Raw genomic sequence first — 23053 nt, forward strand, 5'->3', positions numbered from 1 at the left:
GCACATACAATGGCAAATTCAACACAGGTGGGAATACGTTTAAGTGGCAATGCCATGTAACACCTACTGCTGTTCAGTGAACATTCAATTGCCACTCTAAGACAGTTTCAAGAAAGGACAGGACAAAAAGAAAAGCAGCTAACAAGGGCTGCAAGAAAGTAGTTCAGAACTTAATGCCTCTTGCTTTTTATCCTGAAGCTCATCACCAGTCCCCCTCTTTTATCTTAACTTCAGCACTTTACCGTCATATGCCCGTTACATTCATTTTAATTGCTGCAGACTATCCTCTCACGCTCCTCACAGAGCAGACTGCACTCTTTCACTGCGCTCACAAGTGAAAACAGCCCAGCCTCTTCTGAACAAGACATGGCCACTCAGTTTAGCTATGCATTTAGCTCACAGGACATAATTTTATTCAACGATGTATGATAAAACATGTGACCAGTTAAAAGACTAAACAATAAGGATATACTTTGTGGTTTAACTTTTAAACTGCACTATTTACACATGAAGTATCCATTTTCTATAAGAAAGAAAGAATCAAATGGCTCTTTCCTTTTTCTTATTCTGCAGTTTGCACAATCACATCAGATATTGGTGAGTACTCCATTTAGTCCAGGCACAGGAGAAGTCTTTCTAACAACTAAATAGTAACAACAACAGCAACAACCACAACCACCACCACCACCACCACCACCCTACTTCCCACTTTATACCAAATTAATAGATTAGTACAACCATCAGGCAGATGGTACCAATTCAGAAAGTATAGTTGTGATTCTTTTTTACAAAATAATTAATATTTGGCCATAATCTATACATGCACATACAAAAGATATACAGAAATAATTTACATATATACATGGTTGTGCATGTTTGTGTGTGTGTCTGTGTGTCTGTGTGTCTAATTTACCTGCATTTAAACTATTCAGACCTCTGCACTCACTGAGACTAAGAGAGAAAGAGAGGGAGTACAGGAGTTGGGAACTATGACTATATGCACAATACCTCCCCAAATACATTATAAGAATTGTGTGGTTTCTTCTTAGGAGTGGGAGAGGTCTAAATGGAAATAACATAATAATTTGTTTTCTGAGCAGAAACTGGTTGCATAGCCCACAGGCTGAACTCCTTTTCCATGTTCCTTAAGTAAAGCCATTGTCCTAAACAAATCTAGGCAATACAAAGACCTCCACTGGATTTTAATACAAACAAAATAACAACTAGTATTCTTGATAAATTGACCTCTGAGAGGAAACAGAAACTTTCACAGTCTTAAAAAGAAGCCTAACAATTTGCATATAAAAAATGAAAACACAGGATGCCAATAATCCCAGTCATTATACCTAAAATTTTTATTGTTTCAGTCTGAATGTTAAATACGCCTAGAAGCAAGATGGCCAATGGAAACAATTAGAGCAGACTGGTCTGGATAAATATTGCAGAGTTTAGGTTTTAAGTCTGGTGACTCCAAAATAATTATCATATATATATATGATAATACATATATACATATGTACATACATACATACATATGATAATGATATCATATATCAATAATTATCATAAAATGTTTCCAGTGATTAACTCTCCCCTTTTCTCTGTATCATAGGTAGTTAATTCCTCCTGCTCCCCCATCTACTGACACAGATGGCTTTTAAAGGCACAGATTTGTGTGGGAATAAAATCAGCTTCATGCCACAGGGTAGAATGGTGGAATGTTTTATTTGCCTTTTCACCCTTCTCTGTTTCCTTTTTAAGTTTCTCTGAGCAAGACTTCTGAGTAACTTAAAGATGCTTTTTCTAGTTCATCTTATTTGAATTGATTTGAAACAGGAAGAGAAAAGAAGAATACTCCCATACTATGTTCATCCATACCATGTATTTGTTATATAAATAAAAGATGGAAGATTAATAGCAACGTCTCACAAAGTCTTCCCTTTGCCTTTAATTTTAGGAACAGTATATGTCTGTCATTAACTACTCGGGTAATACGCAGCTGTAAAAATTATTCTGTGAGCAAAACCATGCCATGATTCCATTCCATTTTCAAATACATACAGAGGCCACTGTCAAGAGGGAGGGCATAACTATTTGCTCCTCTGTTGCTAGTACAACAATTATCATGTAGCTCTAGTTCCAGCAAAAAAAAAGATTCCGATTAGATATGACCAAAAATTTTTTAATGTCAAGGTTCATGAAACTGCAAGAGACTTTATAAAAACAAACATATAACCCCCAGCATCCCTGGGGAAGAAGATGGATTTAGATGGATTCTTGAGGACCTTTCTACTTTATTTACTACGCTTTTATAAAGATGAGTGGCCAGGTAAACTATTTTTAATGTCCTGTATTACCAAGTAGTGAAGCACAGGGACATATATAAGATATTAATCTGAGAGAACAAGAAAAGAAACTCAACTAAATATTTTATTATTGCAGTACTTGACAATCCTGGATGTTTCTTTTTTTCCCAAATGTTCCATGTGCGTACTCTGAATCTCATTTCCACTGTTGATTTAGTTATTATTTACAAATTCTATAGCATGAATTAATGACCTTATTTTGGATGGGAAAGGAAGCTGCTTAAAATGTTGATGTGCTCTGTACTTTACTTTGATGCTTTGTAAGTACTCTCCTCAGTGGTTATAATAAACATAATAAAATACTTTGTGTTTTGTATTTCTTTGAAATACATTCCATCCTACTTGACTGTACAGCTTGTTCAGCATTACACTGAAGGGATTTTTAAAACATTTTATATTAAACTTTTACGGTTATTCAAATATTTTTATGGAAATAAAGCCATTGTATTTTTGCTTATTCTCCCTAAGGCCAGGTACATAAGTACACAGAAAACAAAATATGAAGCAAATAAAACACCACACACTGCAAAGTAAAACAGAACAAAACAATAAACATGTATACGCCCAGTCTTCCACTGTTCAGAGCTGACCTTGATTGAAATTTTTTTGACCAGAATGAGAAAAACTGCACAGAGTTTATGATAAAATTCTGATTTTCTCTCCTCTATTCAATTACAGCTCTGCATATGCTCTTCAAGGAGCAAACCATTCTTGGTGCTAGGACACATTTACATTAATGCCTTTCTTTCTCACATTGTATTAAACATACTTGCAAAGAATTATATTGGCTAGTGAATATATTGATAGATTCTATTCACTACCAGAAAAACTTCTATTGTTTTTAAATATTTTTTTTTTAACAGAAAGAAATATAAAATTTAGTCTACATAAGAAATGCAGTTCTTTCTTTTCTGCTGACCCAAGACTCATCTGAAAGCCCAGGGCAAGGTATCCTCTGAAATATTACTAAAAATGAACACAGATGAATTCAACAGTGAACTTTTTATATGTGTGTCTTAGATCATTTGCTTATTAAGTGTATATATAAATTAGTAATAGTCATTTGCCAAACAGCTATTTTCGTTATGCAAAAGTCTCTTATTTAACACTGAAAATACATTGTGAAGAGACACAGCCAAAACTGTACACAGTCAATCCCAGTCTTGGTAGCCATCTTACATGCCTTCTCCCATTTTGAGTTTTTCGTTCAGGTCAGAGGTCAGTCCATATTGATCTTAATTGTTTCTGCTGCTAAAAGAAAGAATAACATTTCTTGCTTTATTTCTCCAAAAGACCCTGTATCCTTTGAACAGATTATCTTCACTGTTTCCTTTAACTGATGGTCATGGAGGGAGAAGAAACAGCTTTCTCTAAAGCCTTTTTGAGGCTATTGTTAAGAAAAGAATCAAAAGCAAACCAGTTTTATACATCCCCTTCAGCAGCAGGAACTATAATGTCCCTCTCATATCTCTGCAATAGTGGTAAGCAGCTGTGGCAGCAGAAGCAGCAGCAGCCTAGGTCTGTTTTGGGTGCAGACTGTCGCAAGAGGAGGTGGTTTGCTCTCTGGAGACAGCAATCACCGCTCAAGTAATTTTCCCTCATCTCCTTCATGGTAAAGACAGCACGCTGAACAGAAGCATGCAAAAGCTCCCCAGTTAGATCATGTTGATTTAGAAAACAGAGGCAGCAGTAGTTTTCTCTTTCATGGTGCTGTGCACAACCGGTTTGCAAAACAAAATCTTCGCAAGAGTGCCCCCACTGAATTATTCCCAACAGTCATAGCTATTTTGCTTAATCATTAATAACAAAGCACACATACTGAGATTAAAAGCAAGGTTAGAATTAATGTTTTTCAGAGGAACAGAACAATGGACCTAATACCTCAAATCTCTGATTGCTGACTTTCTTCCCCTTTTTGTTCCAGACAATTTTAGGTCTTGGGTCTCCTGTAGCTTGACAGATAAATGAGGCGACTCCTCCAGAGACCCCTGTCTGGTCAACGGGAGTTCTTGTAAACTTTGGTGGTGCTGAAAAAGAAAAATAAATAATAAAATGAATTTAAGCAGTAGACATGAAAAAAACATGTCAAGATTTCAAAATGTAAGAGAAAATGTTTTGTTTCTCTAGTGATAGTATTCACCTGAAAGAGAAGGTGTTAAAAAAAATAACTAAAAGGTCAGAAAAGCACTTACAGATTTTACTAGTGAAATTTATATTAAAACAGAAGTGTAATAGCATCATAATAGCAAGATCACACATTATATTTTATCACCATTATAAATAAAAAATTGAATTTGTCTTCTGTTGCAAAATGAGCTCATCAATCAGCTTGAATAAGATCATGATTTATGACTTGATGTTATGATCACAGGATGTCATGAAAGCAGACTTCCCACCTTTGAGCCATTAAAATCAATGACATTTAGGAGAAAGTATTTGCAAGTTTGTGCTGGTGGATGTAAAAGCCTGTGGATTAAGAGTCTGGGCAGTAAGGACTTCAACAGAAGAGAGATTTATGCTAGCCCAAAGTTTCACATATAACTCCTGTTTGCTTCTAAATTATTCTATTGTCAGAAAGAAGTAGTGAAAAAAAGATCCAACTATTGCAGGGGCAAGAAAGGAGAGAGAATGGGAAAAATTACTAATAGAAGTAGGAGAAGAAATGTTCATTATTTTTCTTTTTCCTTCTACTTTTTTTACAAAGTTATTGAACTTCAGTTATCAGTCTTCAGGTGAAACAAGACTTTCAAATACACCAAGAAAAGATATCTCCTGATGAGTAATATAAAAACCTATGAAAAGATGTTTAAGAGTTCATGAACACAATTACATCATTCTCTTACTTAGCTGAGTAGCTTTTAGAAATCCAAAATATTTGAGGATGCTGATTTGAATGGTATGAAATAAATACTTATAAATAACAGAAAAAGAGTTTTGCTATATGGTCTTTCTCAATTTTAAGCTGTTACATATAGCTGTTCAATAGCAGTTGCTACAATTCATTTTTGCTGTGCTCTTTAACTTTCAATAAACAGCTCCTCTCTCTTCTCAATCTCTTTGGTTGTCTTCACTTTCTTCTTTTAGTCCTGACAGTTATGCACCTATTCCATACTAGTGTTTGTTTTTAAGTTGCTGCTTTTCACTTCTAATGTCTAACCACTTATTCTGCTAAACTGGCAAGCAATACTTCTTGTCAGGTTGTTTATTAACAAGACAAAAAAACAGCAGGCTATAAGTATGTACGTAACACAGAAAAATCTTGAAATCATTTAAAATGTCAAGAAATATGGTGTGGCCGTTATCATAATCAAACACACTGTGTTGCTGTATATTGCAGAGATGTCAGACAAAATAATTATTGTTACAGTCTCAACTTTTCAGAATGCTGTAGGATCCTTGAATCCATTCACTGTGCTAGTTTTGACCACTGAGCACTACCTGTTCACTGAGAATGCAATACCTGAAAAGAAGCGCAATTGCAAGTCTGAGCATAGCAAAATAATGTGCCACTGCTGCCATGGGGAACTTATGAAAGAACAGCTCTGATGACAAAAAAACCTCCAAATCCACAGTGAATAAAACACAGAGTTACAGCAAAGAAACTAAAAATTCTTTCCCATGTCACAAGCTTTAAGCCTTGTCCACAAAAAAGACAGAAATACACTCTGATGAAGAGCATCTGGGTTTCACCAAAGCTGCTAGCTTTGAATCCTTTTCCATGCATGTATTAAATTAGCACTCTGATATGTAAAAAGACATAACTGAACCTGATATATTGATATTCTGTGGCACAAGCTGCGACTGCGTGTCATCAAGTGAAAACTGATGGACTATCATTCTCTTTATATTCTTTCTGACATATTGCAACTCAGTGTTGAACCTCAAACCAATGAAAGAAAAACACTGTGCGGGCAAAGTCCATCAGCACACAGTAAGTCTGGATAGTAGCTCACAGGCAGCTTTTAAATCCTAAACGTACGCCACACTGATATATTCAGTGACTGGCCCACTGATAATCTGCACATCAGTAGTTAGTTATTTCCTTAGAGACAAGGTCTGTTTTTCAAAATTTGCCAGATTTATCATGCATTCAAAGGATCAAGGAGGAAATGCGATTCATTTAAGAATCACACTGTGCATTCGTTCCTGCAACATTCAACTTAGCTATCCTGGGAACAGGAGAACAACAGATATTTAAACAACAAAGCAAAGAAAAGCAAAAAAAATGCTAAACAACAACATGTTGGACTATCTTAAAGTAGCCCTGTAAAAAGAGAAAATATTCTACCTTTGGGTTTTACACCACTGCCAGTCACCATACTGCCTATGGTTGTGTCATGCATTTACTGATATAAAGTAAATTGTAGAAGTGATAATAATAATAAAAAAAAGGAGACGTAAAGGGGAAGTCCTTCCCTCCATATCAGACATCCAGAGACAAATTCCCCATTGGTGCAGTTCAGGTAAACCCAACGGACCTTGTACAAGTTTACACCTTAAAACAATTTGCCTTCTCAGTTATAATATATTCTCATGTTGCAGAAGAAGAAGAAGAAGAAGAAGAAGAAGAAGAAGAAGAAGAAGAAGAAGCAGAAGAAGAAGAAGAAGAAAAGTCTTCACTTCCAAAACTGTGCAAACTGCAGTGCTGGTTACCAAATAGTTCATACACCAACACATATAAAACAAAGCATTTTCCTCAAAGCTTAACAGGTGTTAGAGCCAAAACTAGTTTTTCTGAAATACTTCAGCTAGCACTGGTCCCAGTGTAGTGAAGAAGGACTATAACCAATAGGCCTCTTAAAAGAATTACTGACCAGCTTCTGCAGAGCTATAGCCACAGAGTGGGGTTGCAGAAATAGGGCTGAAAACCTAATCTGGCTTTGGTAACTAAGAGAATAACAGTGTTTTTTCCAGACCCAGGCTGAATTTTTGCTGAACTGACAATTAGTAAATGAGTTGTCTATAAACTAATGATGCTTGCTATGAAGAAGCAGAGGCAAAAGATGAGAATAGTTGTTATGTAATGATGTAATTCCCTATTTACAGACATTTTTCAATAAAAATTATATTCTGAGGTAACACTGTATAGACTACATTATTAACAGCATTAAAAAAGACATTTCATATTCCAGTGTAGAAGGGAATGGTGATATCTTTGTATCTCATTCAGATTCCAATACAGTCGGGAAAAATGGGGTTACATGCCTGGTCAAAGTTTTCTTTTGCATAAGTAAGTAGTGCCTCTAAGAAACCATTGGCACAATGGTACTCCAGTTTCTAATGTTGAAAGAAACACTGTTATCATTAAGGTATCATACAGTAGGAGGGAAGTTCGATTATTATTAAAACAAATAATTTTAGTTGAAAAAGTAGCGGTATTAAACATATATGATACAGAAAAATAGAAAAGTCATAGCAGTGCTGAACAATTCACACATTTTACTGCACAAAAAGACTGGTTTTAGCAGTTCATCCTTACATTCACAGAATAAAATTTAATTGGGCAAATCAGTTAAATTCTTTGCTTCAGGCTCAGCAACTGCACGAGAAGGATAATATCTGCATGTTTAATAGGTGTTGTGAGGATTAACTCATTTATGGTTAGGAGGCACTCAGACTAAGGTGATGGCGAGCCATGCAGACAGAACCATCTTTTCAGCATACTCATCTCATTACATATGAAGTGACCATCATCAGTGTAAGAATATGTTAAATTATACCCAGAGAGAACCCAAAACAAAACTAGGACTTGTTGCCTTTATCTTTTTAAAGGTTGTTAATTAAAGTTTGACACAAATTATCTCCACAATTAATGCTGTCAGTTTCTTGACATTGATTCTGACCTAAGCTGCTAGGCACTCTGATAGCAAACACAATTACACTGCACACACAGTTCTGCTTATTAACAGGAGGGCAATGTTGATTGAGAACTGACAACTATTTTTAATCTCCCTTAACAACTGCAGTGCAGAGTCCAACAAAAACTCTCTCTGGCACACTTCATTAAGCACAGCAACATATCTACATGGGAACCTTCCAGTGCAATTAATTCTGCCAAAAAATATCAGATGCAATGGGTTACCAACTATCGTATGACAGCTTATTTCAGCTTTTTTCAAACTCTAATTGGTCACTTGAATGTTTCAATAAAATGGCAATTAAAATTACAGAAGTATAATTAAAATAACGAAAGTAAAATTCAGTGCAAATTTGCTAAAACCAGCACCTCATATTTCTGACTGTATTTGAACTTTTAGGTTGACATCATCAAAACTGCAGTAATATTGGCTGTTAAACACAAAAGCCATAATTAACTTTTTGTTATTGTTGTTTTAGCTTGTTTATTTATCAGTATCTACCCAGATACTTATGTTTATATCGAATATTGATAACGTGTCAAAGAAAATTGCACAACAGAAGATCTCCATAACATGGAGTTATGGAAATTTCCACAGCCTTTGTCACCCAGGGCCTAAGGGTTCCCACCCTCTGCTGTTTCTTATGCACTTCTTGCTGGGGCTACGGAGAAGATCACGTGATGGCTACTGAACTATTGCCAATTACAGGCTGACATATCAAGAAAATTTGAATTTATTGGTAGTTCACCTTAAATACACTGGGCTTTAAGTTGTTTGAGTTTAAGGACTTTAAGGCTGTAGAAGCTCAGCTGCTGCTTCACAAGCAGCCAAGCTGTCCCTTCAGTGGACATAGGAACTTCTGAAACAGAGATAGTTTACCACTACTGGGGAACAAGTTATCCTTTTTTTGCATATTGGAGCTACAGAAGATATACTTTTAACTTGCAAACACATAACTGATTTTGATCCAAACTTGTCCATAGCTTTGCATGAGCATAAGACAGCTCTTCCCTCTTTTTCACTTCATGTTTTTTTCCCTGAGTTAAAGTACAATCTTGAACTTGCAGTTGTGAGCTTATGTAATGGAATGATCTAACAGTGTTTATGATACTGTCCTGTATGCTGTGCTGCCCTTTGAGTACAAGTAATATTTGTCCATTGCATTCAAATAATACGTCTGACAAAATGCTTCTGAAAAGAGGAGTCTCCTTCAGCCCCCTTCTTTGCACAGTTACTGAGAGCTTTGCTTGAGGTGAGACTTTTTTTGGAAATAGAGACTTTAATTTAACAGATGAACATGAGGATAAGATTGCTTTAAAAGTAAGGGTTAACACAGCACGAGGTCTGCAGCACAAGTATAACAAGCTCATCATGTGGACTTACTGTGGACAAGATACAAAGAGATATAGACCTTTACATATTTTTGTTCCTAGCTTCTCTATTTGGGGTGTATGGAAGGCCTTAGTGTACCATAATTCAAGTTATGTTTAAACTTCAGCACGTTCTTGAAATATAAAACAGTTTTGCTTTTTCGGAAACCAGAATAAAAGTTTCCAAACTTCATATGCTATCATATCCTTTGTCAGACTTCATGGCAAGTGTGACTAAAGTAACAAAGATATCAGGAAAAACTTAAAGTATGGTCAGGTGTTCTTTCCAAAACATGTGTTTACTAGTAAATTAACACAAATGATTACAGCTTACATTACAGTATCTTCTGGTTGTAAAGGCCATATTTTATAGCCAGGAAAGCTGAAAAATTATATTATTTCAACTGTTCCCATCAAACCTTTATAATTTGACACCCCAAAATGCAAATTTTTCACAAAATAAACAATCTAGTCTGGCAGAAGTCCATGTGGCTATAAACACTTTTGAATAGTAGGCACAGGCACAAGAATCACTGTCATGTGATATAGAGCCCCTACATATTACTGGTTTAGTGACATCAAGTTTCAGTCTGGTATGTGACTGGCTCTAACTCAGTTGTAAATTCTGAAGTCATTCTTCCCATTCCCAAACTTACAAAATTCCTATATAGAAAAAAAGTAATCAGAAATACCCTTTATTCACTCTGTGTCTCAGTTTGTAATATTTGCTTTGTCTCACTGACTTATCAGGAACTGCGTAAATACACTAAAAGACCATAAACTGGTTTATGTTCAGTAATGATAGAGGTTCTTGTCCTGAAAAGCAAAATATAACTATGATAAAGATGAATGAATAGGCAAATGTTGCATGTAATCTCAGCCTGATACTGTATAGATACATTAAAAATGACACAAGAGTTATTGTTTTTACCATAATTCTTCTAGGAGTTAATATACTAAAAAAGCTATTACATATATGCACAATATTTAACAGAGAAGCTTTTTGAGCTCATTTATTTTCTTAAAAAGAATGTTCAAAGCAGACTCATTTACAGCATTCACTGCTAATTTACTCATTAATCATAATTTGTGACATCAGTTACGCTGATCACTGTTATAAGCAATTATTTTGCCTTAAGTCTAACCTGCACTTACAATGTACCTGAAAATTGGCTATGTGAGAGAGTTAATTAGCTTTTTATTTCTAAAAGGACAAGCAAGAATTTGTATTCATAAAATCTCCATAAGAAATCCCAAAGTTACCTATTGGTATGTTTCTAAGGGCTCTTGGCTGTCATGCATAAGTTGGTGAAAGTTTCCTACTTCTCACCATAAACATCTTAAAACTGCATCACCCTCAGTCCTTCAACACATACAATCTTCTAATGCTATCATACCCTGGGCAGCTGAATACATGTTATCCCGTGAATGAAAGTTACCAGTTTTTGTCTTTTAACTATTAAATGCAATCAAGCTACGCCAACTCATTCCAGATGAAGACCTTGGTTTACAAAAAATATTTGCAAGTAGAAACTCAAGTTTCCCAAAATCCTGGGTGAAGATAATAAAGTTACTTCACTTTACACACTCCACAAAATCCTCTTAAAAATCCAGCCCTTAAGACAATGCAGATACAAACTTTATTATATAATTATGTTTGCCTCCCCACCTTCCTTCTGCTCCTTGTACCCTTCTAAAAACAAAAAGACCCAGAACAAACAATTAGGTCAAAAAATGTCATTAATTTTTTCTTTTTTAAAAAAATTTACCAGTCATCTCCAGTTCCCCAGCCTCCCATGAGCCAGAACATGCACTCCCTACAAATTTAATAACAGCTCAAAAAAAAGATTGTCACTTCCTGATCTCTCAAGGAAGGTATTAAAACTCAAGCCTGTCTTCATGTTTTAAGTTTTCTGCAAAGCACAGCATCAGGTTACTAGGCTGACCATAGGGTCTGTTCTTGCCTGAAATACAAAATGGAATGACATACTTGCAAGGAAGGTCTTACAACTAGAATAGGTAGGTTACATTTTTCCAAAAGGTCTAATGTTAAAATAGCACATTCCTAATTTGTATCCCTAGGCTGTACAGACCTTAGTACCAGCTCATTTCATTGTGGATTATGCATGCATTTCTAGACACAGACATTATCTGAGCCCCAGGGACATGGGAGGAATCCAAAGCAACACAGACAGCAGCAGACATTTATTTGCAAAATAACATCAGCCCCGCGCCTCATTCCCACACTCATTTACAGTTTATATTATTAACTGAGAAAACAAAAGTTTTCCCAAACATGAAGAAACTATGTGAAAAACTTGTGAAAAAAGCATTTAATTAATACTATTGACCAATATACTTACACTCTAAATAGGACTAAGCTGAAGAATTTCTTGCTGTGCTTTTTATATTAAAATTGTTGCAGGCAACATCAGAACAATTTAAGTTGGTTTCATGACAAATTATTAGGACACTTAGTGCAGAACTAAAACCAGCCAACAATTACTGCCTTGCAGAGAGCATTTGTTCCGAGCGTAAAGGGAACCCAGGGCTGACAGATCACCAGAGTCAGCCTCCTCCATGGCTGGAGCAAACTTGCAGACTCCCAATGCCAGACAAAAACTGATTCCAGCTGCCCCATTTCCTCTTGCCCTCAACCCCCAAGGTGTGCACACAGTTTTATGTGACAGTGCTGAATACCCATTGCCTTCGCCATATGATTATAAGCTTTAATCTTCTTTTAAATGCCACTACAGAAAATAAAACAATTTTTCAAAATTGAGTCTGATTCTGCTCATGTATACCCCAGTGCCTCTCAGGTTAACAACTCTATTTTAAGAGAACAACTCTTTTTTACATTTGTGTAAGAGAATCAGGCTGCTGTTTCTAGCATTTGATTAACCTGAGCACCAAAAGATTTAAATATCATATTAAGGTAAGGTGATATTATTGCTCTTTGGTAAATGCACAGGAGGGCAAGAACTCTCTTTTTTTCTTTCCATGCCTGTATGAAATCCAAAAAATGAACACTACAAATTTAAATGAACTGCACATATGCCTTTAAGTTACACACTAGCACATATGTTCAAATGCATATTACAAAACAGGATAGGTACAAGCTTGTGTGTATACATCATATTTATCACACAAATTATATATATAATGTGGGTGGGGCTTAATCTACCTGAATTAGAAAGAGAAACTTGCTAGTTAATCCAGTATTAAGTCTTCATCCAGTAGCATATGAAAAGCATAAAGCCTCTTGAATCTGAAAGGTTAGTGATGTGCACCACTTCATCCCTTTGGAGCGTTACATAACCTTGTCATATTCACTAATGCAACGAAAGGAAATTCCGCTTCAAAGCTCTCTACTGCTCCTTTTTCAAATTTTAATGTCTGCAGACTGCATATGAATTATTTGGTAACCGAGAGCCGACACTACTCTTCGATGTGTAAGGTAAAAGCAGTGGATCTTAAAATACCAGGCAAGCTGATCTCTTTCCAAAGGAGTTTCTCTCTAAGAGGAAAGGGAGAATAACAACAGTCTACTGGGACAAGTTTCAGTCGGTGACTGAGAATATCTGGGTTATTCCTAGAGAGAGAGCCTTTACCAGTATTTCAGTCTTTACTAAAAAACAAAATACAGGTATCGACACTAGGAAGAATAAAAACTGAGTCACTTTAACAACTGAGTGGAGATTACATTCATTTTCTGTTTATAAAAACAGAACAAAATGCAAATGTGGCTATTTATATGCAGGACGGGTTGCTGGTTAGTGACTGTGAAAGCTAAATCACCTATCTAATGATAAGACTGACTCAAAGAGAAAAGAAACCATTGAATTTTACATACTTGACAAGATTCTGCATTACAGCTTTATACGGCACCCATACAAAAAAATTCTTACAACTATTGTTCGGACAAAACTGAAGTTAATAAAATTCTTCCTATGACAGACCAGGCAACTTACTTTCAACTAAACACTTTCTTTTCTATCACTAGATGCAAACTACTTTGTTACCTGTCCCCCAACTAGACTGTACAGCAGAGGGAAAAACACCCTGTTAAAATCTGCTACTACACTCTGTAAAAGTGACCTAAGATCCTAGTTTTATGTATAACATGCCTGTATGGGTGGAATGCCTTAATGTTTTCCACTTACAGTAAAATCATCTTTAATTCAAGCCAGTTTAAGGTAATAGCAATCAACATTTACATTTATGTACCAGTTATCAAAGTTTATAAGGGCACAGGCAATAGAAAGAATTCATTCAATCTTTCTATTGCAGTCGCCAAATCCAAAATACCCTCCTTCTCCACTTCTGTATCCAGTTAAGGTGAGGATGCCTAGCTTAGGGATCAAGCCCTTGGCAAAGCCCCTAGTCCTCATATCCAACAGACGAGACTGAGGAAAATACCTAACCCATTCCTTGGGTGTACGAAGGTGCCCTTTAGATTCATTCAAGTATAATAACTGAGCTTCAGCTTAGAGATGAGGCAGTTTTAATCTTTTCACCTTGAACGCATTTTGGACCAAGTCATGTCCTGTCCTGATGGTAAATACCTAGTTTTGTGCCTCATTCTTTGCTTGGTTAAACCACTAAACTGCTGAGAGGTAGAATGCTGTTATTTGGGTCAAATGCACACATGAACCTCACCAAACTTTACACTTCATACAAACATGTACTTTGACAACCCAAATCCCTACGAACACTTACACAACTTTAATGCATACAGCTCTCTGCTTGCTCAGGAGAGAGGCATGATGCAATTGTAAGCAATCAGATGAGGACATTAATAGGCTTCAGATGACTGTCTGCCTCCAATTGTGCATTAAGAGGTACCATGACATTACATAAGCCTAATTTATTGAGCTAAACTGGTTAATAAAAAGACTACATAAATAATTTTGTTCTAAAATTAAAAAAAAAGTTTGGTTAGTACAGACTCAAACTTTCTTCATTTCTCACTAGGTGAGACCTACTTTTCTCACAGAGCTTGAAAACCATCTCTCTCCATTAATTGTAAAACAATATTTACCTTTTGCCTACAAAAATTGATTCTTTGAAAACTAAGTCAAGTATCTAGTCAAATATAAAGGACATATATATATATATGTACACATATATATGTATACATACATTTACCCTGCCAAGAGTGCTCTGAGAGCTATGCAGTGAAGCGCAGTTATAGAGGACTTCTGCTGTACTGAGACCGTTTAGTGTGGGCTGTAACATGACACATAACTGGTCCATAAGCAGATGTCCATAAACTAGGTCAGAAGACTGTATATAGGTATTACAAAAGATTCAGTGACTAAAGGTCTCAGAGGATTACAGACCAGTACCTTGCTTACAGGTCAACAAAGATACATCAATGCAGTTAGCACAGTACAACTAGCCTGCTGCGGGATACAGTTATGCAGATATAAAAGCATTGATTAGAGTGTATTTACACTTGCAGTATTTTTGGTACTATATTTTCTATACTATACCAGTGTCCTACTGTGTATAGGTCCTACTCTCAAGATCCTACAAGCAATTTTTTTTGTCAGTAAAGACAAGTATATGCACTGTCAATATGCAAAAAAATACTGTGCTTAACATATAGTTTTTTTGTTAAAACAGCATTTGCTCTGTGAACCTCTACCACAGGAGTTATTCAGCTCTAACTCTTCTCCAAGAAGAAATTAGAAGTATACTATGATTCATTCAAGAATGTGAGAACTAAAACCTCCTATAATGTGTACACAACACGGTTATAATTAGCTCAAAAAATTCAATGAAATAGCACAAGCATAACTAAAATAAGTGTACCACCACAATAAGGTAAAAAAAGATCCTTAATTATTACAAGTCCTTTTCTGTTCTAACTGAGATAAATAAAAACACTTTGTACAATGATGTTCTGTTGCAACCTCATACCCAAGATCCCTGAAGAGTACAATTCTCTGACATCTTGTATGATTCTGTAACATTGTACTTGCTTTACATGGAATGCACAGATATTTCTTTACCTTAAGTGATTTTAATATAATTTTCAGTGACTAAAAATTCACCTAAGTAGATAATAATAGTCCATGGTGCCATGCCTATCTTACACCTATCTCACCTATCAAATCTTCACTCCTCTCTTTTTAACGTAAGCTGAAAGAAAAAGAAATGCAAAAACATCATAGCACTTCAAGGAACTCACATTAAGTCAAGGTCGTGACAGTTAAAAGGAGATAAAATAACAAATTAGGGGTAGAAGAGAGGTAAGAGTCTCACGTCTGGCCAGATAACATGAAGTAAAAGGAAATCTGATACAAGCATTTGCCAGCTTATTTGGCCGTTAAATAAAAAGCTCTTCAGTGACTCAGTTAGAAAAGCCAGAAATTGCTCTGTTTCATTCATACAGGCTGTTAACAGTGTCAAAGAGTTAAAATCACTACCAAGTGATTTTTATTAATGTTGTATAGATGGATTATGATGAGCCTCACTTCCCTTTGGTCATCTCCCTTAGAAGGAGTTCACACCAGATGTCACAATCCTGCTTTACAGCCAACTCCCACTTGAGAAAATTACCGGTGTCTCAGACTCTTATTGACTCTTACTCCCTCCTCTTGCTTCCTCTGTGTCTTACTCTCAGTTCACAGTTGTCCAGAGACCAAGCTACAGAGACCAACCTGGAACAGTCTAGAACAATTCAGGTGCGCACCCAAGGGAGTCAGTGAAGGCCATACAGAGTTAATTCACTTCGGCTTTGTGTTGTGCCTTACCGGTGAAGTGATTGAATCTTTCCAGTGAGGGACTCCTTATGAGCTGAAATCATGACAGCACACAACTGAAAGATGCACGTTCATGGGTACTCGAAGCAGCCAGAAATACCAGTTTTCAAGTTAGTGACTGGACAATAAGTATTTTTAAAACATTCTATGATTTTGTCCAGTTTACTGTTTTTAATGCATGCTTCATGTTTTAGAAGATTACAAAATAAAAGCTTGCAATAATTATTTTAGGACACAGTGAAGCCTCTCTTACTTAAAAAACTAATCTACATTTGCTCTGCCATACAGATTTTCACTCTGTAAGCTCCATCAGGATTGGAAAAGACAATCAATTCCCATGTTTCAAGTAAAAGTATAAGTTAGCAAAACATAAATACCAATAAGGATCACACTCTTCGTTTTCTTTTACAGGCAAATATATTCTTCCTAATTGCTATCTAAACAAAAAGTAGTATCAGTTCTAGTTATGATTACCTCCTCAGTTCATACCTAAACAGTAAGAAGATTCAGAAAACTAATTTTCTGAAGTCTGGCCTCATGAGATGAAACTGGAAGCCAAAAGCAGTGAAAGTGACAGTTGGCTAACGGACAGATTAGAGGGCTGAGAGCCAAAATTCTGTAATTTTAATCCTGTCTCTGCTAATTGCTTGTTGCAAGGCTTCAGGCAAATTACTCAACCTCCATGTCTCAATTTCTTTACTTCTAGGTTCTTACATATTTTGCAAAAGCATATGGAGAACTATTATAGGAGTTACTATGTTTACAAAATTTAAGCATAGATCTGGGCTCATGAATAGTATGAGAGCCCTACGCTACTTATAACAAGGAAGTCAATTTTAGTAGCGTGAAGAAAAGAAAAAAAAATCAAAGAAGAACACTCAAATCTTTGGTATGTCAGTGAAACTAGTAGCTATTTGGCAACTTTATTAGTCTTCGAAAATTGGTCCTCTGCATATCAGTATTGCAAAATGTTAGGTTAATTAACACTCTTTTCTCTAAGGAAATCAGCCTACATTGCACATGTGTACTGAACAAGAACTGCTCATTTTGGTACCAAAAGGTATGTACTGAAAGTTGTTTTCTTCTATGAAGTTGTTACAATTATGTTGGAAAATATATTGCCCTGCATCATAATTCATATTCAAAGGTGCAAAATTAAAATTATGTATGTCCATTTGAATAATAGTGTTCAATGAGTTAATTATGCAGCCATGTTTAATTGTAATATTCACTTAAAATATTTATTTACATAACTTTATTTAAATATGTGTAGATATACTTACACATACATGATGTGCATGTTCAGAAATTAGAACTTTAGGCAAACTGGTTTTTACATATCAGAGTTCTGCAGCCTCTTACAATTATACTTTAAAATAAGTGAATGATTCCTAAAGAGAACTAAGAATCCTAGGTTTGCTGGCTATTGAGCCAGATTTCTATGTCTTAATCTCAATGGCATAGTCAAACAAATATAAAATGTTTAGTGATTATCATCACAACTACTATCTTCTCATAGGAATCAAAAAAGTATGATAAAACCTATACTGTTGCAAGTTCTTGTTTTCTTTTTCTCTGATTTTTCATTCCATATAAAAGAAGTCAACTAAAAATACCTTTTCTCAAAACAAAATTGAAATTATTGGCACTAATTCATATGAGGTCAGGCTTTGGCAGCTGGGGCACAAAAAAAATACCATGTGAATTCAAAAAGAATACAAAAATTGGCCTCAAATATACAAATATAGAAGGAGTGTTAGGAATTGGGCTGGTGGAACACAGGAATAAGAAACAAACCAAAAACATGATTCATTCCATGAAAAGACTACAGGAAAAAAAGGAAAAAAAAAAGCCAAGTGATGGTCAAATAATGCAGAAGGTTTTCCAAAATCAAGATGGATTTCAAGTCTATTAAAAGTTAAGTAAAAATTTTCCATAGCTCTAACAGATATTTGTATATGAATACATAGCCAGTCAGTCACATAAGTTTATTAAAAATGAAAAATGTTCAAAAGCTTTGGCTTTAATTTGTATAAAAGTAGCTGGTACCTGAGGGCTGTTTGGAAGGTTGCAATTTATTCTTTGTATTCCTTAACATGTAATGCACTATATATAATAATAGTAGAACTTCTTGAATGAATTAATGTATTGTACATAAATCACAAGAATCAATTATTCTGTGCTTTGTTCCTTCACTGAATGCTTTTAGAAAAGCAGTTTCTGCAGGTTCAATAATTTTGCATATCACTGTGTCAGAAGCTGGCAAACGCAACTGTAAAAAATTCTGATTAGAGTCAGCAATAAATATTTAGAAGTTATACTTCTAAATACCAAACCTCCATCTCAATACAGACAGCTTTCAAAAAATCTCCAGGAAACATAAAGACTTTGAATTTTTTTTGTTGTCATTATTCTTAACAGTACTCTTCAGTGTAATAATACAACAATGTAATACAATATAGCATACCAAAGCAAAAGGAAAGTGGGGAAAAGAAGCAACATAAACTTACTACTGATGAAGACGGAAAACAGCAAAGGAAAACCCTTTAGAGTATGAGGAGTATTTTTTCTGTGATTGGCCATAAACCCAGCAACACAGCTAGCAAAAATGCATAAAAGTCTTAAACTTTCTAATGTTCTTTCTCCCTCCTCAATAGACAGTTGCATGATATGTTCATATGTACATTTAGACCCTTTGTATCAGCCTGTAACAAAACATCAGCAGATATGACAGGTCTTTTGCTTTGTTTATTTAATTAGATCGCATACAGTGGGAAACAGGAACACACCTGCCAAGTGGAGTTAAGAGAGCTATAGCTCTTAACCTTCATATTACTGAAGTCTGAACTGTTTCAGGAACTCCAGCCGGTGACATTCGATTTGACATCCCAAGTTAGAAATGTTATAAACTAATTCTGTGTGTTTGACTTATTCTGAAAAGTGTATTTGGGGCTTCTTTCTTGTTGTGCCTTACTACTAGACAGGAGTAGTAGGACATCCACTACTGTCCACTCCTATAGAGAAGGAGATATACATTGGTGTTGGTATGTCCAAAGAATTAAGAAATTAATATTGTACATACAGGACCTGTTCATTCCTCATTACAAACAGCAAATTCAGAACTTACAGAAGTACGGACATATCAATTTTTTTCTTATCATTTCTCATAAACAAAATCATACCATCTCCATACTGCCTAACTCCCTGCTTTAGGACTCCATTACAAAGAACTGTCACTGTTAAAATCTCCAACGTGTAAATCTTTCTACATTGGAATCCATCCAATTCTCTGTACCACTTAAATGTTGTGTTTCTTTTACAATCCACTAGCATATTTTTTTCTTTAAGTTACTACCATGTGGAACTGAATTTTTATCTAACTGATTCCCATCTTAAGACTCCTATTTCCTCCTAGATCTGAGAATCTTAGCCCTTTCTGACACAAGTCAAACCTTATTTCTTAAGCTTTCTGATCATGTTCCAGCAAATGTTTCCACCATGACCTCGATTTTTTCTTATCTTGTTTACAGGTAATTCCTATGCACTACAGCAAAGGACTATGAAATTAGCCCAGTGCTGAAAGCATTCCACTGTTAAAAGGTGGAATGGTTGTGACCAAATAATTTTAATTATCAAACATTACAAATAGAATAAATATTGGATAATGCACCACAGAGCTAGCACCAACTGTCTGCATTATTTTGATTAGAAAATATTCAAGCTTCTTCCCACATACTATTTCACTGTGACCCATTAGGACTGACTAAATTAATGTCTTGTCTAAGAGAAATAAAAAGTGAATGCAAGTCATGCAGGTTTGCAGAGTTTCATATGAATGAACAATGAGAATATATAACATGCATGGTGTTACCTCCAAAATCCAGACATTAACTTCTATGAGTGGCTACCTTTTGCCCAAGATCAAATGAACTTCTGAAAAGAACAGGAAAGAACTGAACGCTTTAGTGACTGTTATAAAAATTTGACTCCCAGGTGAGTGAAAGAAAACCAACCTTGGATATTTCATGGAAGTGATTATTTATACCTGTTATAGATTTGTCCTTGCATTTTTAACTGCTATTCTAAGAGTGAAGCTACTAGCTTTTTAAAACACTGTGGGGCCATAGACTAAAATTTTGCTGTACACGGCAACAGGTGAAATCCTGGGGCCACAGAAATCAGTGGCAATTCTACATAGGGCCAGCACTGTGCCCATAGTGCTGGACTTCTATGACTCTGAATTACTCCAGTCACTGCACTGGTACTGCTCTTCAGGACAAGCACTCAAAGAATTTTCTAAAAATTTCTAAAAATAGGCTCACAAAATGAAGGCTGTGCAAGATACAGTACAGTAAACACAAATACACATCTACACTTATACAAGTACAGATTTTGAAATATACTTTTATGTGAACTGAAATATTGCTATAAAATTTGAACAAAGATGCAATTAAAGTTCTTTTAAAGATCCTTCCTGTTAGGTAATCTTTAAAGGCTGACTGCACTACTTTGAAAATAATCATGTTCCATTTTGTTAGAAAGTTTCCTCCATTATCAGTTCATATCAGGCTTCACAAGAGAGGTTTTCCATACTTGGTACATCTCTAATTATGTAAAATTTTTCCACTCTCCTTGAAAAAGGGTGAAAATGATACTGTATATGGATACGGTATTTTAAAAATGAGTTGACTAAATGCTTCCCTGTTGTTGCTATCAAGCTGCAGTCACATCAATGACATTGGTTGAATTTACACAACTTGAAGATTTGGCCCATTATTTTTAGATTCTGGTTGAGCATGGAGGAGCACACATTTACAGCACCGTGATCAGGTATTAATTACATAGTTCCCAATAATAATAGAAGTTTGCAAGCTTATTTCATTATGCACTAGCCTGGAAAATTAGCCCTGACTGCACAGAAGTTGGATGAATAGCTATAATCCGGTACACTTCACACCTTCACTCCAGCGAAGTGTTAGATAACAAGTAACTGTAACCAAGTTTTATTAGTTGGCTAGCAGTTACCATCACACAAAAGGAGAATATAGAATATATTCCACAAGCAGTGAAATAATTGGTCTGGATGACTGGCAGTCACACTACACAGCACAAAAACTGATAGGTTCAGTAAATGAATGACAGTCTCAAAAGGTTTTACACTTAAGTCTTTATCTAGCTTTCTATCAGATAGAAACAAACCTATATTTCACAATAAATATGACATACGATGCTTAATTTGAGTCTTGCAGATAAAAAGTTTTAAAAAAGGGATAAAAAATGCTTCATCATCACTTCTAAAAAATTTAGTTCACTCAGATTTAAGACTGGATATTACTCTTACTCAGTGACTAGTATTTCATTCCAAAGGTGCATGCATGTCAATGATGAGAGAAAAGAGATCTATTTTTCTTGGTATTCCTAATTATTTAATTAGTCTAAGTCTTAGTTATTTAATTAGTCCTAATTACTGTTATTTGCTATTAATTTCTAGATCTGTATTCAGAAGGAAACAGATATAAGAATTATCAGGAGAAAAAAGAGCCATAAAAATGTCAAATATAAGCATCATTTATTGAGTCCAGCATTTTTGGAGGCTAAGATATAGGCGAGAGGGCAGAGCTGGTTTTCAGCAATGAAAAGAAATGTATCGTTCTGTTTTTATAAAGTCAGTAAAAGTAGGTCTGATCCTATAGCATAAAAAATTTATACTGAAGTGGAAAATTTTACTGCCAGGAGAGAGTTTTCCCTGTGAAGTGATGCCAAGATCAGAGTATATTTCTATGTGTTCTTATATAGGAAAACTCCATTTCTATATAGCATCATACTTTGTACCACTTCACCATGCCTTTGTGTTTCACGATGCTCATAAATATCCAGTATACTTTTGGTAGTGGGTCTTTATTTATCTGTTTATTGACCGATAGAATCAATCTCTTTAGGAACTGAGGGTATGATTCTACTCCCAGTCATCTTGGTATAAATAACAAATAATTCCACTGAAATAATGCTAACAAAGGGGTGAAATGATTATGCAGGGGAATCAGTGTCTGAACATTTCTATAATAATCAGTTTCTTTTCTTTTTAGTCTACAGAGTCCAAACAAATAAGTTATTATAATTTTGTCATTGCTGCTCAGTAGACTTGTTTGTGAAAGTTAATTATATGATAAGATACACTGTGGTTATTACTGTCAAAAAACATATGAGTGTGTTTATTAATTCAAAGTGTTTCATTAAAATAAAGTGCATTAACTACAGAGTTGAACAATTATTTTCTTCTAATTATTATTGTACAATCATTTTGGTGTTCCTAAGTACCTTTTTTCCCCCAGAATGCATGCCAATGTGTTTACCACTATTAGCATATGCAGCCAGTGCATTTAACATTATTAGTACATAAAGCATATAAACACATGCTGAGTAAGTATGTATATAAAACAGTGAAGAGAAAGAATACAAATACAGTAGTGTATCTTCTGGTATGCACATTCAGATTCTTCCTCCTATTTTTGTATCATTTAATATAATGGCACAGAAGAAACTACAATGCAAATATAACATGCAATATTTTTATACTAAAAGGACATTAAAATTGCAGACGCAAAAATGGGAAATACCGGATTCAAGGTTGCCGTGAATAAACTCAGTTCTGCTGTAGGTATGTTAGTCACTGTTACATTACTTTTAAA

General features: G+C 35.2%; 1 protein-coding gene across 1 annotated transcript in view; it reads right to left on the reverse strand.

Annotated features, from left to right (window-relative positions):
• Nucleotides 1-23053, reverse strand: part of PTPRD (protein tyrosine phosphatase, receptor type D) — a 283005-nt gene that overhangs the window by 216076 nt on the left and 43876 nt on the right. Inside the window, exon 2 of the mRNA XM_026083567.1 lies at nucleotides 4248-4393. Coding sequence (XP_025939352.1) covers nucleotides 4248-4393 — 146 coding nt within the window. The remainder of the gene's footprint in view (nucleotides 1-4247; nucleotides 4394-23053) is intronic.

Source organism: Apteryx rowi, unplaced genomic scaffold, assembly GCF_003343035.1.
Source record: "Apteryx rowi isolate R43461 unplaced genomic scaffold, aptRow1 scaffold_61, whole genome shotgun sequence".
In the NCBI taxonomy this organism is placed as follows: domain Eukaryota; kingdom Metazoa; phylum Chordata; class Aves; order Apterygiformes; family Apterygidae; genus Apteryx; species Apteryx rowi.